The sequence below is a fragment of the Gossypium arboreum genome, chromosome 10, assembly GCF_025698485.1.
Source record: "Gossypium arboreum isolate Shixiya-1 chromosome 10, ASM2569848v2, whole genome shotgun sequence".
Lineage (NCBI taxonomy): Eukaryota > Viridiplantae > Streptophyta > Magnoliopsida > Malvales > Malvaceae > Gossypium > Gossypium arboreum.
Genome location: NC_069079.1, coordinates 1,609,127 through 1,625,858, shown reverse-complemented (window position 1 = coordinate 1,625,858; position 16,732 = coordinate 1,609,127). Strand labels below are relative to the sequence as shown.

The following is a 16,732-nucleotide window of genomic DNA, read 5'->3' as shown; positions in this document are numbered from 1 at the left end:
ACTATAATAATGTCATTCATTATGTGACTTTCACCCATTAATTGAGTCTCAACTTAGTTAGAAAATTATCAAAAACTTATTTTTATAAAATAAATTATATTATTATCAAGATTTTTTATTTTATATTTTCACTCACATCGTAATTGTGTTGTACTCAAATCAAACAAGAAGTAATATGTTTTTAAAGTCTAAAAGTACAAAGATGTATAAAACTCTAAAAGTTAAAATATGCTAAAGTATTTGAACTCTTCATAAATTCGGATTTAGTTCAATTACTTTTGTTTCTAAGAATTTACTCTTTTACTTTTCAAGTTTCAAAATTCAAATTCATTACAATGTTATTTTTAGTTAAATTGCTACAAGTGAGTTTTTTTTTTATTTCAAAATGTCACACTAACCAATTTAACAAAACCTGAATCTTGAAATGAAAGGGATTAAATCCCTAAAAATATAAGTATAAGGATTAAATTTCGAATTTGTGCAAAGTACAAGTACCTATGACATAAGTTAACCAACTCTAAAACAACCAACTCTGACATGTTGCTTGTCAGCACATGGTGTAATGTGTAAAATATTTTAACCCAAAACCATTGTATCTATACTCATATTCATTATGAATTTATTGCTTCTAAGATTGATAAACAACAATGGTGGTTGCCTCAAAAAAAAAAAAAAAGATTCGAGCTTGTCAAAGCCATGTGGTATAGAACTTAAAAGTATGTCAATTTTCTTGTCTAATTACCTAACCGTACAAACCTTTGTGATTCCTCGTTCAATAGTTTTCCTTTTTGGTCAAAACTTCAAACCGAATAAATCCTGTCACAAACGTGTTTGTTACAGTGTGTGAGCAGCATATACTTTTAGTCTCTTAAAACCCTTCGCATGTTTTTTTTTTTTTTTGTTGTTGTTGTTCAAAATCTCTGCTTTTCTCATGTTATGGAAACCAACATGAAAAACCCAGTTTCTGGTTTTCTGGTTTCATTGATCTATGTTCTGTATTTTGCTCAGTTTTGTTGTGCTGTTGATACAATCAGACAAGGAGAAAGTGTTGCAGATGGCGGCGATAGTTTAGTGTCTGAAAATGAAACATTTGAACTAGGGTTTTTCAGTCCTGAAAACTCAACTTTCAGATATGTTGGAATTTGGTATAGGGTTGATGTGAAAACAGTTGTATGGGTTGCAAATAGAGACAACCCAATACCAACCAAGAATGGTGTTTTAAGGATTGGGGTTGATGGTAACTTAGTTGTTCTTAATGGGAACACTAATTTGGTTTGGTCATCTAATCTTACAGGTTTATCAAACAACACAGCAGCAATTCTCAGGGATACAGGCAATTTAGTGTTATCAAACACTGATACAAGTAAAGTTCATTGGCAAAGCTTTGAACATCCAACTGATACATTTTTGCCTGGTATGAGAGCACCAGTAAGTTCATTAATAGGTGAGTTTCATGTTTTTAGATCATGGAAATCAAGTAATGATCCTTCGTTAGGGAATTTCACTATGGGTGTTGATCCTAATGGTGGTCCACAAATTATTATATGGGATCAAAATAAGGGAAGAAGATGGAGAAGTGGGCAATGGAATTCAGTGATCTTTACAGGGATACCTAACATGAGTGATATTGCTAGTTTCTTGTATGGGTTTAAGTTATCACAACCTGATGAAAATAGGACACAATATTTCACATATGATCCTTCAAGCCCTTCCGATTTGTTGAGGTTTAGGTTAACTTGGGATGGAAGGGAACAACAATCGAGGTGGGACGATGATCGGAAAATGTGGACCGTTATGCAGACACAGCCGGATCCGGGTAATGTATGTGACCTGTATAACCATTGTGGTAACCATGCTACTTGTGATAACTTTGAAGCTGTGAAATGTAGTTGTATAGATGGGTTTAGGCCAAAGTCCCCAGATCAATGGAGTAAAGGGAATTGGTCGGGTGGTTGCGAACGGCGGATCGAATTGCAGTGCCAGAGGACTAATGGTAGTGCAGGGGAAGATGGGTTTAAAGGATTAAAGCACGTAAAGTTACCTGATTCGTCAAACTTGTTGTTGTCTGCTGGTAATATAGATGCTTGTGAAACAAGTTGCTTGGGGAATTGTTCGTGTACCGCGTATGCGTTTATTTCTGGAATTGGATGTATGACATGGGAAGGGGATTTGGTTGATCTTCAACATTTGGATGAAGCTGCAAATTTACAATTCTTCTACCGCGTCCATCGTTCGGAATTAGGTATGTTCATTAGAAGTTTTATTGCAGTTACTACATCTTGTACAACTTTTGTGATAGATTAACACCATTCTTTTTCGGCTTCTTATCGTAGATGGCAGTCGGAAGATATCCAACATTGTGATAATTATAATCTCTGTGTTGGGGGCATGCTTCTTGGTGGTCACCATATGGTTACTATGGAGATACAAGAAGCAGCTTAGAGGTGAGTTTTCTCCTTCAAAAAAGGTCATCTATGTCCATTTCAGGTCAGGGTATTAATTTGTTTTCTTCGGACTCTTTTCGTTTAGGTTTGCCTGTAGTTTCATCGATGCCGTGTTGCAAGGAGGATGACGTAGCGGTTATTAACGAGTCCAAGAACAAAGAATTTTCAGCAGATCTATCAGGAGGACCAGTTGACATACTTATAGACGGGAGTCAAGTTAACGAACCGGAGTTAACCGTCATTAACTTCAGTAGTTTGGCAGCTGCAACGAAGAACTTTAGTGAAGCAAACAGGCTTGGACACGGAGGTTTCGGTACCGTATACAAGGTGAATTTCATTTCTTCAACTAATTGCAAAACTATAATGTGTAAGTTATTATCATAGATCGGATTGACTGTAATAACACTTACTGTTTACGTTTATCACCAGGGAGAGCTACCCGGTGGCCAAGAAATAGCTGTAAAGCGGCTTTCGGGACAGTCAGGGCAAGGCCTAGAAGAGTTCAAAAATGAGATTATATTGATTGCTAAACTGCAACATAGGAATCTTGTTAGACTATTAGGCTGTTCCATTGAAGGGGATGAAAAGATGTTGATTTATGAATACATGCCTAATAAAAGCTTGGACTATATTCTTTTTGGTATGTTCCTAATCATGCCTAAATTTTCATTAAATTTTGTACTGAAAACTTGTGATTTTAACTGATAAAACTTTGTATGCCAGATGAAACCAAGCAAGCAAAGCTAGATTGGCGAACCCGATTCGGCATCATTGAAGGCATTGCAAGAGGACTCCTTTATTTACATCGAGATTCAAGGCTTCGAATCATTCATAGAGACTTGAAAGCCAGTAACATCTTGTTGGACGCTGAAATGAATCCGAAGATTTCAGACTTTGGCATGGCTAGGATCTTTGGGGGAAACCAAAATGAAGCGAATACGATTCGAGTCGTTGGCACATAGTAAGCAAAAATACAAAACAATACATGTTTATAGATATTAAAATGTCAATAGCTTTGAAAGATCTAAACGCTTTCTTTAATGGTTTTAAAATTGCAGTGGATATATGTCACCTGAATATGCAATGGAAGGATTATTTTCAGTGAAGTCTGATGTGTACAGCTTTGGGGTATTACTGTTAGAAATTGTTAGTGGCCGGCGAAATACTAGCTTCCGTTCATCTGATTATACAAGTCTTATTGCATATGTAAGTACCAATACCACCATTTACCGAGTTTTGTTAGAAATGTTAATTGTACAAGTCAAGTTGGTTTTAGATCGGGTTACAAGGTTTTAAAACTTTTATATCATTTCGGTTCTTATTAATTTTAATTGGTAATTTTGAGTTTGAGTCAATTTTAAGTTTGTACAATTTTAGATTCTAATCATTGCTCAACCGTTTAAGGCTAGATAAAACCTTTTAAGGCTAGTTCATAGGATTTTGAATTTTGGTCCCTTAGAGTCGGAAACATTTCTGATTACTTGTTTAAGTTGCTTTGAATCTAACTCATTTAGAATTCAATTTATTTAAGGGTTCAGTTAATTAGATTTAGTTGAACGTGATTGTGTTGTTTATTGGGCTAATTCAGATCCGAGTTTGGGCTGTTTGAGTTGGATTTGGGTTTGGGTCATGATTGACGGGTTTAGATTTTGTTAGGTCTAATTCTGGTTTTAGTCCCTATAATATGTTAAAGTAGAATGATTAAACTTTAAATCTCAACTAAAACCAGAATTAAATCATTTCATTATTGAATTTGCGTTATTGAAATGGATCTTTGTTCAACTTTTAAGGCATGGAGTCTTTGGAATGAAGATAAAGCAATGGAGATGGTGGATCCATCCATTAGAGATTCATGCTCGACAACCCAAGTGTTGAAATGCATACACATAGGGATGCTATGCGTGCAGGACTCAGCCATGCACAGGCCAACAATGGCTGCCGTGGTGTTAATGCTAGAGACCGAAACACCAACACTCCCAATGCCGAAACAACCCACATATACCTCCATGAGAAGCTTGATGGATGCAGAATATAGTATGGATATTCATGAAACTGCATCGTCTAAAGATGTCACTGTGACAATGGTGGATGGTAGATAAGAAATTTGATAGTATTTGGTCACTTACATTTGTATTGTTTTGATATGTTGATGTAAAAATATATGTACACACACGTATTCTTTTATAGCATTCATGAAACTCCAATGGAATTGTAATCATAGTTTTGGTTTAATTTTGGTTTTAGTTTGTCTGTTAAAATTGAAGATTTTGATTAATTTGGTATAATTTGATGGTTTTATCTTTATAATGATACTAATAAATTCATATTGAAAACACTATTAATTGTTACCATTAAAATATCGTTGTGGATCTATTTTGTTGATAATTTTTTATAGTAAAGATTGCACAAACAATTTTTTAGAGTAATAAATCACATCATTACTTTAACTACTACAATTAAAAGTGATGACGTCATACTTTTGTTTCACAATAAGGCGACAATTATCCAAGTTATCAAAATATAAGATTATTTAATATATTGTCTTATTTGATTCATTTCGTTAAAATATAATATTTTATTATTTGATTGGGAAATTACTTAAAAGTAGTACATTTTATTAACTTTTCCTCATTCAATTTTTTTTCTTATTTACTATATTAAGGTTGAAGCTTAAGTATTTTATTTTACTGATAAATGAATGAATATTTGTATTAAATTAATTGCATATCTTCTTCCTCAGATGAATAAATTAGGTATAATGATTTAATTGGCCCTTTAACTTTATAAAAAAAATCATTTTAGCCTTTTATTTAATTTTTCACTTTTTATCCCTTAAATTTACGTTTTTTTTTGTCAAATAACCCTAAAATGAATAGAAAAGTTAATATTTTTCTAACTTTGTTGACGTTGTAGATGACAAGTTAGCATTTAATTAATTTTAAAAATTAAATATTTTAAAACTATTTTAAAATTTTAAAATCATTAAAACTATTAAAATGTGTTAATATATATATTTTAATATTTTAAAATTTTAAAAATAATTAAATATTGACGTGCTATCTGCATATGTACGCCACAACAACAAAATTAACAAATGTTAACATTTCCATTAATTTTAAGGTGATTTAACAAAAATTATAAAAATAAAATATTACTTTTTAATTTCAGTACACATTAAGCCTTAATATTCAAAGATAAGATATTAATTTTAAAACTTATCCAATTTTCATATAACTACCACTAAATATTTAATAATAATAACTAACGAACTAATAAATTAACTTTTAATTAAATTATTGTTTTTTATTATTTACATAACTTCTCACCAATAATTTTAAAATTTCCTTTAAAAATTAATTATTTTATATTTAAAATATTTAATTTTTCACCAACATTTGCTTATGAAAAATTCTACTTATATTCTTTATTTTAATACAAATCCTATTTTTAAAAACAATGAATTAAGTCATTCTCTACGTTGACCTTTTCAAAAGCATAAAAAATCATGAAATATTTATTGCATGCAATTTAACACCTTTTCGAACATAAATATAAAACCTTAATGTAAAATGTGGGTAAGGAATCTTCTAATAAAACAATCAACCAATAAATTGACTTTTGATTATTCTATAAAACCTTTGAAATCATAAATGCCACACAAAATTACAAAAGAAAATTATATATATATTTTTTTATGTAAAATCCAACCTAAAAGTAGGTTAAAATCCATAACGATAGATGTTAATATATACTAGATTACGGAAGGTGAAAGTTTTATATAATAGTTTTTAATATATATAAAATGATAAAATTGATATATGAAAGATTTTAATATGAAAAGATAAAATTAAGAAGCTTTTGGTATCTTTATAGTTGAGTTGAGACATGAGGGTGAATGGCATATAAATAAATAGAAGAAATTCACTTATATCAATATAAAATTTATTAATTTTAATTATTTTCAAAAAAATTAACATTAAAACCATCCTAGAGGGAGGGGGAAAGGGATGGTAGCGGCACCCTTGGTATGAAAAATTTTCTATTTAGACCCTTTATAGTTTATAAAATTTTAAATTTGTAATGATAAAATTGTACTTTGGTCTCAAAAAATTATAAAAATTTGATTTAATCATTTAAAAATTATAAAGATATAATCTATTAAAATAATAAAATTACATTTTTATTATAATAAAAATATACAATTTAATCCTGAACTCCAACAAGATTTTCTTAGTTTGACCTACTTTTTCTATCCTAACCGCAACCACTTTCTTAGTTTTTATTCCAATAATTAAACTCTAATTATGAACATTAAGGTGTAGTCCAACGAAAATTTAGAAGAAAAGAAGATAGAATGAAAGAAAGTTGAAAAATATTTTATTGTTGAAAAAAATGGAAATTGATTATTTTATGGTGGAATATAAATTGAGAAAATGAAAGAAACTAATGTTTGTTGTGGAAATTGGAATAGAAAAGAGAAGGTTGTAATGTCATAATAAGAAATTTAATTTATCTTAGTTTTATATTTATTTTGATCATTTAAAATAAGTGAAATTAATGAGTTTTAATTTAGGCGTTGTATGATAAACTGAAAAATTAAATACTAAAAAATAAGTGTCGATAAATTACGTACGTATTATTTAAGTTATAAAATTTTGTAATATATTACTTAAAATTAATTATTGAATATAATTACATTACTTTATAAATATGAAGCAATGTAATTATAGATTTATAAATATAATTACATTACTTAAAATTAATTACATTGCTTTATAAATTATAGAAAATATTCAGCATTTTATCTTTAATTTTAAACATTTCATCTTATTATAAATAAAAATTAAAATTAAAATGTAAAGTTTTCTAATAAATAAAATAAAATAGAATTAATTAATTAAAGATATTTTCCATTGAATGATAAATAGCTCTTACTTATTATTTTCTACACCTTTTATAAAAATATATATATCTAACTGTTTTATTTTAAATTATCAAACATGTGTTAAAATATAACTCATTAAAATATTAATTTTAATTGATTTAACTTTTTCAATAGTCTATTAAACAAGACTTTATGGTAAGTAGATTCTTCCTCAATTGATATTATTTGATATAATATATGTGAAAATTTTAAATTTCATAAACAATGGTTGAAAAGGTGATATCATGAGTAAAACTAGAAAATAACTTAAATTTGTTATATAAGTTGTAATTTCATAAAAATTTAAAGGGCCAAATGGTATATTTATGATTTTGAGACGTCAAAACGACTACATATCCTTTTATGTACATCGATAGATGTGATTACAGGAATTATACAAAAGAAGAAATATATATATATTTATTTTTAAAATGTTTTACCATCAGAGGAGTTAAAAAACCTTAAATATATATTTCACTATTATATAGATAAATGAAACATGCATTTTTTTTTGAAGTTTTACAACAACAGCATAATTAAAGTATATGTGTCACTTGTTGTAGAATCAAATTTTTATGGCACAAATAGATTAAAAACTGGAAAAAAAAAATTAAACTATCACGGTGCAAATTAAATACTAGGTCAATTCAGACTATGAACTAACTAATTGAGTTAAAATTCAAACATAGCAATAATTTATGGATTATGGTTGGAACTGAAGACCCGCATACTATAATTACATATAGTGGATTTTGAACTTAGATACTCAAAATCCATAATCTTCACTTTTGCCAATTGAATCAAAACCTCATTGATAAAATATGTTATTTTTCATTTTTGTTAGTTGAAATAAAAAAATTCTATTATTAATGTACCAAACATCAATTATCAATTTTTTTAATCACAAAATTAAAGAGCAAATTTAGATTCTAGTGTAAAATTGGAATGGAAAAATGAAAATATTGATGATTTGACTTGAATTGAATGCGAAAGATGAGAAAATTATAAAATTTAATATAATTTAATTGATATATAGAGATATTCAACATAAATTTGGTAAGAGACTAAAGAGAGACAAATAAAAAGTAAGAAGTAAACAGAGAAATCCAAGTAGAATACCTAACGTCTAAAACTCAAAAGTGACTATCACTACTTTGGTTAGAGGGTCCAACTTTCTTTGTCCATCACTCATGAATGGTCTCTTTCTGTGTGTGAATCATTAATTTCCTTCATGGAATGGGAATTAAAACCGTTTAAAAATCGAAATTTTTAGTATATCGAAACTGGATTCATAATTGAATTTTTCATATCATCAGGGTTTTTTTTAATTTAATCAAGAGTTTTAGAACCAAATAAATAATTGAATAGATAAGGTTAATCGTTTTGGTTGTATTAGTCTGACTGATTTATTTAGTTTAATTAAATAAATCATTAAAATTTTATAATAATTAAAAAATATTTAAAATGGAAAAGCATGTTGAACTGATTTAATTGCAATTTTTTTTAGGTTAATTCAATCAATTTTGAGTAATTCGAGAGTTAATTGATCTAATTTCTCTCTTTATGAACCTATATTTCATCTGATTTTTGTTAAACAAGCAATTTCTTAACTCTGTTAATTGAGATAAAAAATTTAGAATAAATTCTACTCAAGATTATTAAGCTATTAGTAAGTTTACGTTTTAGTCACTCAACTTCAAAAGTTTTAAACTGGTCATTGAACTATTAAAAAATTTTCATTTAAGTCACTGGGTTGTTAAAATCATTGTTGTATGACCTTTTCTTTTTGCACCACCTGCACTAATAAAAAACTCACATTCTCCTTCTCTTCAACAATTAAATTTTTTCATGCAACAATTTTGAACATCATGAATCTGCGAACTATCATCCAAATAGTTTTCTACTATGATCTTCAACATTAACCGTCAAATAGACTTGGATTTAAGACATGTTCTACTCGAATTGTTGTTGAGAGCTTGCTAGCTGAACTTTAAAAAGAACTTAATAGCTCAGTGACTTAAATGAAAATTTTCGAATAGTTTAATAATTATTTTGTAACTTTTTGAATTTGAGTGATCAAAACTAGATTTACGAATCATTTAGTGACCTTGGATATAGTTTATCCAAAAATATATTATTAATCATTTTTATTAATCACAAAATTCAAGAGTAAATGTATATTGTAGTCTAGAATTGGAATGGGAAAAATGTGTCTTTAGATGACTCGACTTGGATTGAATATGAAAGGTGAGAAAAATAAAAATAAAAATTTAATTTAATTGATAGAATATAACATTTAAAAATATTCAACATAAATTTGGTAGAAGTCTAAAATGGGACAATTAAAGTAAAATCAATAGAGAAATCCAAGTAGAATATCTACCGTCTAAATACTCAAAAAGTGACTACTTTGATAAGAGGGTCCAGCTTTCTTTGTCCATCAATTGTCTCTTTCTACTTCTGAATCTTTAATTTCCTTCGTGCACGGGGATTACATTAATTTTTATTTTTATGGTATTGGTTCAATCAATTGAAACATTAAGTTTTAATTTAATTTAAATTAAACTAGTATAAATAAAAAAATATTCAAAATTTGAGAGATCAAAATCTTAAAATCATTTAAACCTTTCATGAACATGAATTATTTCAAAATAAAAATTTAAATTTATTGATTCAAATTCAAATTTAAATCTAAACTAGTTTGAACTTAAATCTAAAATGATAAAAACTCCAAATGCTTCTAACATTCACTACTACAATTCAAAAAATTTGAACCATAAATTAAATTATCCTAACTCAAAATAATTCAAACTAGACAATAAATTAAATAAAAAATTAAAATTCAAAAATTAACCCTATTTAAAATTAACTTAGATAGGCATAATGAGAATGCGGCCATTCCTACACCTTTTCGTTCTTAAATATAAACAAAGAGTTAGGTGATCTTCCCATGTTCAATCTTTGACCTAGTTAAACACATTTTACAAACCCAATTCGTCATTTTTGGAATTTGGTTGCTATATTTGCTTTGCCCAATTTTCAATGAAAAAAATAACAGAGACAAATTAAAAAAAAAAGGCAAGCAAATTAGTCAAGCATTATCTCCTATCAAACAATCCCAAATGTCTTCATAACGATCAATAATAAACCAAACACAGCACACTTTTTTTTTTTTTTGGGGGGGGGGGGGGGGTTTAAAACCAAAAAAAAACCATACCCCAAAGAGTAAATGGAAAGTATGGGAAATTTAACCACAATTCACCATTTTTGCTTCTTCTTCACTGTGTTTTTTATCTTCTTCCCTAAAATTTCTGTTTGTGTTGATACTTTGAGTGGTACACAGTTTATTACACAGAACCAAACTATTGTCTCTCAAGGTGATGTGTTCGAGCTTGGATTCTTTAATTTGGATAATCCAGGTGAATGGTATGTTGGGATATGGTACAAGAACATACCCGACAGGACATATGTGTGGGTTGCTAACAGAGATAACCCTGTTTCGAACTCATCAGGTGTTTTCAAAGTGGAGGATCGGAACTTGGTGTTGTTAGACGAAGGGAACAACCTTGTTTGGTCCTCGAACATAACAAAGGGTGATGCAGACAAGTATAATCCAGTGGCACAGTTGTTGGATTCTGGGAATTTGGTTCTGAGAGAAGCGAATTCCGATGGTGAAACCGACTACTATTTATGGCGAAGCTTCGATTATCCGACCGATACGTTATTACCAGACATGAAACTCGGGTGGGATTTAAACACAGGTTTCAACCGGTTTTTGACGTCTTGGAAAACAAGAAACGATCCTTCGTCTGGTGATTTCACATTCAAGTTAGATTACAAAGGATTCCCGGAAATATTTTTACGGAACAAACAAGATATCGAATACCGAAGTGGTCCGTGGAACGGTCTTCGATTTAGCGGCGTACCGGAAATGAAACCGCTCGATTACATGAACTTCAGCTTCGTCACTAACCAAGACGAGGTATATTACTCGTTTTATATTACGAACAATAATTTGTTTTCCAGGTTAAGAGTGACACCAACCGGTACACTTGAAAGACTAACATGGATACCCGACACCAAGCAATGGAATCCGTTTTGGTACGCGCCGAAAGATCAGTGCGACAAATACAGCGAGTGCGGTCCGTATGGTATATGTGATACTAACGCTTCCCCTGTTTGTAAATGTCCTAAAGGGTTTACACCAAAGAATGAACAAGCTTGGGATTTGAGAGATGGGTCTAGTGGTTGTGTTAGAAAAAATGATTTGGATTGTGGGAAAGATAAGTTCTTGCATTTGGTCAATATGAAATTGCCTGAAAGTACAAATACTGTGGTGTATAGGTCCATGAATTTCAAGGATTGCCAAGCTTTTTGTGCTAGGAATTGTTCTTGTACTGCTTTTTCTAATTGGGATATTAGGAATGGGGGTATAGGGTGTGTTATTTGGATTGGTGACCTTATTGATTTGAGGCAATATACAAGTGATGGTGGTGGGCAAGATTTGTTTATTCGATTGGCAGCTTCAGATTTAGGTACGTTGCGAAATTCCCATTCTTTGAATTTTCTTTTTCTAATATAATTTTGAAGTATTTTTTTAAACTAACTATATTTTTAAAAGAAATAGTTTGCTTTAGAGATCAAACCCACATTAATTTATCCCAAATTCTAGTAGTACAGGCTCTTGGAATACAACCAGTTTTACCAAGATTTGATGAACACCATAGGTGACCATAATGAGTTGTTTCGTTTAATTAATATATGTTTTCCAAATGGTCTAATTTGGTTCTAGTCGTTTTCCTATGCTAAAATCTCTACTTTGATGAAATTATTATTATGTTCGAATCGATAATATCTGTTAGCCGTTGCCATTAAAGTGAACATGTACAATTTTTTAAATAGCCTTAATCTTTTAGCCAAAGATTTGTAAGAGGAGGTAAAGAGGTCTTGCTCCCTTAAAAGATTTGAAAATTTATCATTAAACCTTTCAAAAATTTTAAAAACTTTACTTAGGCCCTTCAATTTTTTTTTTTGAAAATTATAATTTTTTTCATAAAAAGTTTGAAATTTTCAATTAAGCCTTCTAAATTTTTTTAAAACTTTTTAATTAAACTTTTCAAAACTTAATGTCAAGTTCTGTCACTACTTTCAACTGAAAATGCCACTTTTTTCAACTGAAAATTTATAAGAAGTTGAACACGGTTGACCAGATTTCCATGATACAACTATGTAAGTGAATAATAGTAAAAAAAAAGAGTTTAAGTTATCACTTTAACAACAACAACTAACATTGTTATCAATTTGAATTTACGAATAACATCATAAAATTAAATAAACTAAATTATATCATATTAACATGATAGAGGGACTAAACCCAAATTAGACCCTATATATATATTAATTTATACTCCTCCCATGATTAGTTCCGTGACATGATACCTTAATAAAAAAGTTGTCACTATTTTCCCAATGTCCCCACTCTCTTACCTAAAAAGCCTTTGTACAGTAAATGCAAATTCAAAACAGTCTTAATTCTTTCTTGAAAGTTTCCACCAAGTGAACCGTCGTTTTTGACTTTGGCCCATATTAAATGGATGCCAACGTTACTTGTTTGGTCTTTTTTTTTTTTTTTCATGTTTCGCTTTCTTAAGTTAAATTCTAAGCAATTACGTCCCCTAACAGTCTATTAATTTAATGCTAATTTCAATTTTTTTCAAGCGGGACAATAATTCCTTTTTTTGTTTGTGTGGTCAATAAAGGTCTAGTTGGGAAGGGGGTTTTCAACTATAGAAAGGATTAAAAAAAGAATTAAAGTGTAAAAGGTCGCTTTATATCATTTTCTGGGTTCCCCTTACACCTTCTCTTACCTAATACAATTACCCTCTTTTTATGCCACTGTTTAAAGGAAAAGGATATCAAAACATGCTGGTTTCCATTACGTTGTAATTGAGTCCAATCGAATTTACATAGTGATAAATTTAAGTTTAAGTTCAATTTGAAATTGAAGATTTAATATGTGGTATTAAACTATGAGTTGTTTATTAAAATTGTCTCAATTAATTGCTTGTTAATTACTGAACTAAACTCAAAATTTTCGAATTGAATTCAAATAGTTTACAAACATTAATGTCTCAGTTACATATGTAATTTCAATGCCATTTGTCTTGCTTTGAAGGTACAGTACTTTGAAATCCCATATTTGCGTCCCACATGTGTAAATACGTGGGTTTTGCTCCAGAGTCCAGATATATTCTAATTAATTAATTAATTGTCAGTGATATTTGTAATAAAACTATTCTAACTTTTTTTAAAAAAAAAAAACTTTAGTAAATGACTTTTATGATTGTAATCTTATACTGAAGTTCTAAGTTCTTAAGGTTTTGATTCTTTAGAACCTAATGGCCTACCTTCTTTACCTTTAGGTAACCACACATGGAGTAGGATTTGTTGAAAAATTAGCCCTAAATTAAGTCATAATCCACCTAAAATGATGTAATATTTAGGCCCAAATCCCATAAACTAAGTAGATCATAAGTACAACTGGTCTATGATCCAAGAGCAGGTCATTGGGCTATGTAAATTTATTTGGTCAAATTTTGACTTTAGCCCCTCTTATTTGGTCAAATTTTGACTTTAGCCCCTCTACTACCATAAAATTTAAGATTTAGTCGCAATATTTTAGACACTAATAAAATCAAATTATGGTTTCTTTTTTTCCCCTTCTTTAGGAGATGGTGGGAATACAACTGCTGTAATTACAGGCACTACAGTGGGTGGTGGCGTTTTGATTTTAGGACTGATAGCCATTGTCATATGGAAGAAGAAGAAGGCAATGAAAAGAAGTGGAAAAATAGAAAAGAAAGGTAAAATGGATGTAATTATCCCTTTATTTTTTTCCATTTTTCATTTTAGGCTTCAAGGTTTATATGTCTTTTTTTGTTCATTCAGGTCCTCTTGAAAGAAGTCAAGATTTTCTATTGAACGAAGTGGTCATCTCAGGCAAGAAGGAATACTCGGGCGAAAGTAATCCCGATGAAATTGAATTACCATTGTTCGATTTCAACACCATTGTAACGGCTACAAACAACTTCGCCGATGAAAATAAGCTCGGACAAGGTGGTTTCGGAAGTGTATACATGGTAAATTTCAATGAAACAGGCTAGTTTAGCATTATTATTCCGGTTGAAAACATGCTTTTTCGAAATCTTAACCATGAAAACATGTGTGGTAATACATGCAGGGTAGGTTGCTTGAGGGTGAAGAAATAGCTGTAAAAAGGCTTTCAAAGAACTCGGGGCAAGGGACTGAAGAGTTCAAGAATGAGGTTAGGTTAATTGCAAGGCTACAACATCGGAACTTGGTTCGACTTGTAGGTTGTTGCGTCGAAACAGATGAGAAGATGTTAGTTTACGAGTACATGGAAAACAGAAGCCTTGATTCTGTGTTATTCAGTGAGTTCCTCTCTCACAACTTGGAGAAATTTAATGTAGGTAAACAATTGTACATCCATGGCATTGATTGAAAAGTTTCTTGCAGATAAAGCAAAAAGCTCCCTGTTAAATTGGCAAAAGCGGTTCAACATTATTTGCGGTATTGCTAGAGGATTATTGTATCTTCACCAGGATTCGAGGTTTAGGATCGTGCATAGAGATCTCAAAGCAAGCAACATTTTGCTTGACGGAAAAATGAACCCGAAAATTTCGGATTTTGGGATGGCTAGAATATTTTCTGGTGATCAAATTGAGGCTAATACTAAGAGAGTTGTTGGAACTTAGTAAGTGCCGTAAAAAAATTCTAATTTTTCTTTGTCGAAATCAAAATTTTATAATCGTAATTATCGTTGATATGCAGTGGTTATATGTCGCCTGAATACGCAATGGATGGTAATTTCTCAACAAAATCTGATGTTTTTAGCTTTGGTGTTTTGGTGTTGGAGATTGTCAGTGGGAAGAAGAACAGAGGATTTTATCACTCAAATAGTGAACTCAACCTTCTAGGCCATGTAAGCAGCTAACCACACATTATATTTCTAAATTCTAATGAAGCTTATACTGTTATTGGACGGATTGGGTTAATTTTTTGTCGAATTAAACCGAATTTTTAAAATTTTGCATGTTTTCAATTCAAATATTTCAGATTCAGGTCATTTTGAGTTTAGTTTGTTTGGAGTTTAAGGTTGAAATTTTCGAGTCGGGCTATTATAATCAATTTATATTTAGATTATTTATTTTTTTATAATCAAATCAGATCATATCATATTTGGACTCAAATTAATCCAATCAGGTTTTTAAATTCGATTTTGGAGGACGGTTTTTTTTAGTCTGGTCATTATTAATTTAGATCATTTCTAGTTATAGTTGGTACATATCCAAACTATTTTTGTGTTTAATTTATTTCAAGTTTGGGTTGTTAATTTGATTCAAATTGAATCTGAATCAAACTAGAATAAATTGAATTTTTATTCGTATTAATCAAATCAAAATTTCAAATTCGAGTTTGAATTCGGTTCTCATAACTCTCACAGGCTTGGAGATCATGGAAAGAAGGGAAGGGATTGGAGTTAATAGATCCAGCAGTGGGTGATACCTATGATGAACAAGAAGTGCTGAGGTGCATTCAGGTCGGCTTGTTGTGCGTTCAAGAACGTGCCGAAAACCGGCCGACGATGTCAACGGTGGTGTTGATGTTGAACAGCGAAACAGCAACAATGGCTCAGCCTAAAACACCTGGCTTTTGCCTTGGAAGAAACACACATGAAACAGATTCATCTACAAGCAAGCAAGATGAATCATGCACTGTGAACCAAGTCACTGTTACAATGCTAGATGCTAGGTAGTGAAAAGCTTCACATGCCTCATCCATGGCTATGTTGTATATTCTTATTTATTATTTTAAAGCTTTTTTCTATAACTTTTGTGGCAGTTTTGGGTCTTCCATTAAATTTTTTTTTTTTTTTGTTAAAGAAAGAATTGTGATTCATGGTTGATTTCGTAGTCCTTTGTCTTTCTGTGCTGATTTGCTAGTTGAATGGTAAATAAATGGGAACACTAATCTTCAAGAAAAGCTCTAATTGATGTGTAATTATGATTGTGCATTGTAATAGATTATCATGATCAATAGACGGATATAGTATTATCACTTTTTTGGGTTATATTGTGTTACTGTGATTACTATATCTCAATTTCAAAATTAAGTAAATTGATCTCCTTAAAAAAAAGAGTAATTTAATGTTTATCAATTTTAAAAGTGAGTAACTAAAGGCAATTAATTATGGCGTTGTTGTCTTTTGTCAATTGTACGTAATTTTGATTGCTATAATAATAAATTTAGTCTTTTATGTTTACATGTTTTGTTTATTTGATCC

The 16,732-nt window shown here is 30.2% G+C and overlaps 1 protein-coding gene across 1 annotated transcript; it reads left to right on the top strand.

Annotated features, from left to right (window-relative positions):
* The first annotated feature begins 563 nt into the window (after positions 1-563).
* Positions 564-16,503, top strand: LOC108465237 (uncharacterized). Its single transcript, XM_053019913.1, has 14 exons — positions 564-2,242; positions 2,334-2,444; positions 2,530-2,771; positions 2,874-3,084; positions 3,168-3,405; positions 3,503-3,650; positions 4,235-4,535; positions 10,596-11,903; positions 14,097-14,231; positions 14,317-14,507; positions 14,609-14,819; positions 14,905-15,142; positions 15,220-15,370; positions 15,893-16,503. The coding sequence occupies exons 1-14, from the start codon at positions 883-885 to the stop codon at positions 16,202-16,204; spliced, it is 5,157 nt and encodes a 1,718-aa protein (XP_052875873.1). The 5' UTR covers positions 564-882; the 3' UTR covers positions 16,205-16,503.
* Positions 16,504-16,732: the final 229 nt, after the last annotated feature.

What these genes read in the sequence shown, in the direction of transcription:
- LOC108465237 (XM_053019913.1), top strand. Translation starts at nt 883, where the DNA reads ATGTTTTTTTTTTTTTTTGTTGTTGTTGTTCAAAATCTCTGCTTTTCT. An exon ending in GTTTCGGTACCGTATACAAG is followed by an intron (nt 2,772 to 2,873) that starts GTGAATTTCATT and finishes GTTTATCACCAG; the next exon opens with GGAGAGCTACCCGGTGGCCA. An exon ending in ATTCGAGTCGTTGGCACATA is followed by an intron (nt 3,406 to 3,502) that starts GTAAGCAAAAAT and finishes TTAAAATTGCAG; the next exon opens with TGGATATATGTCACCTGAAT.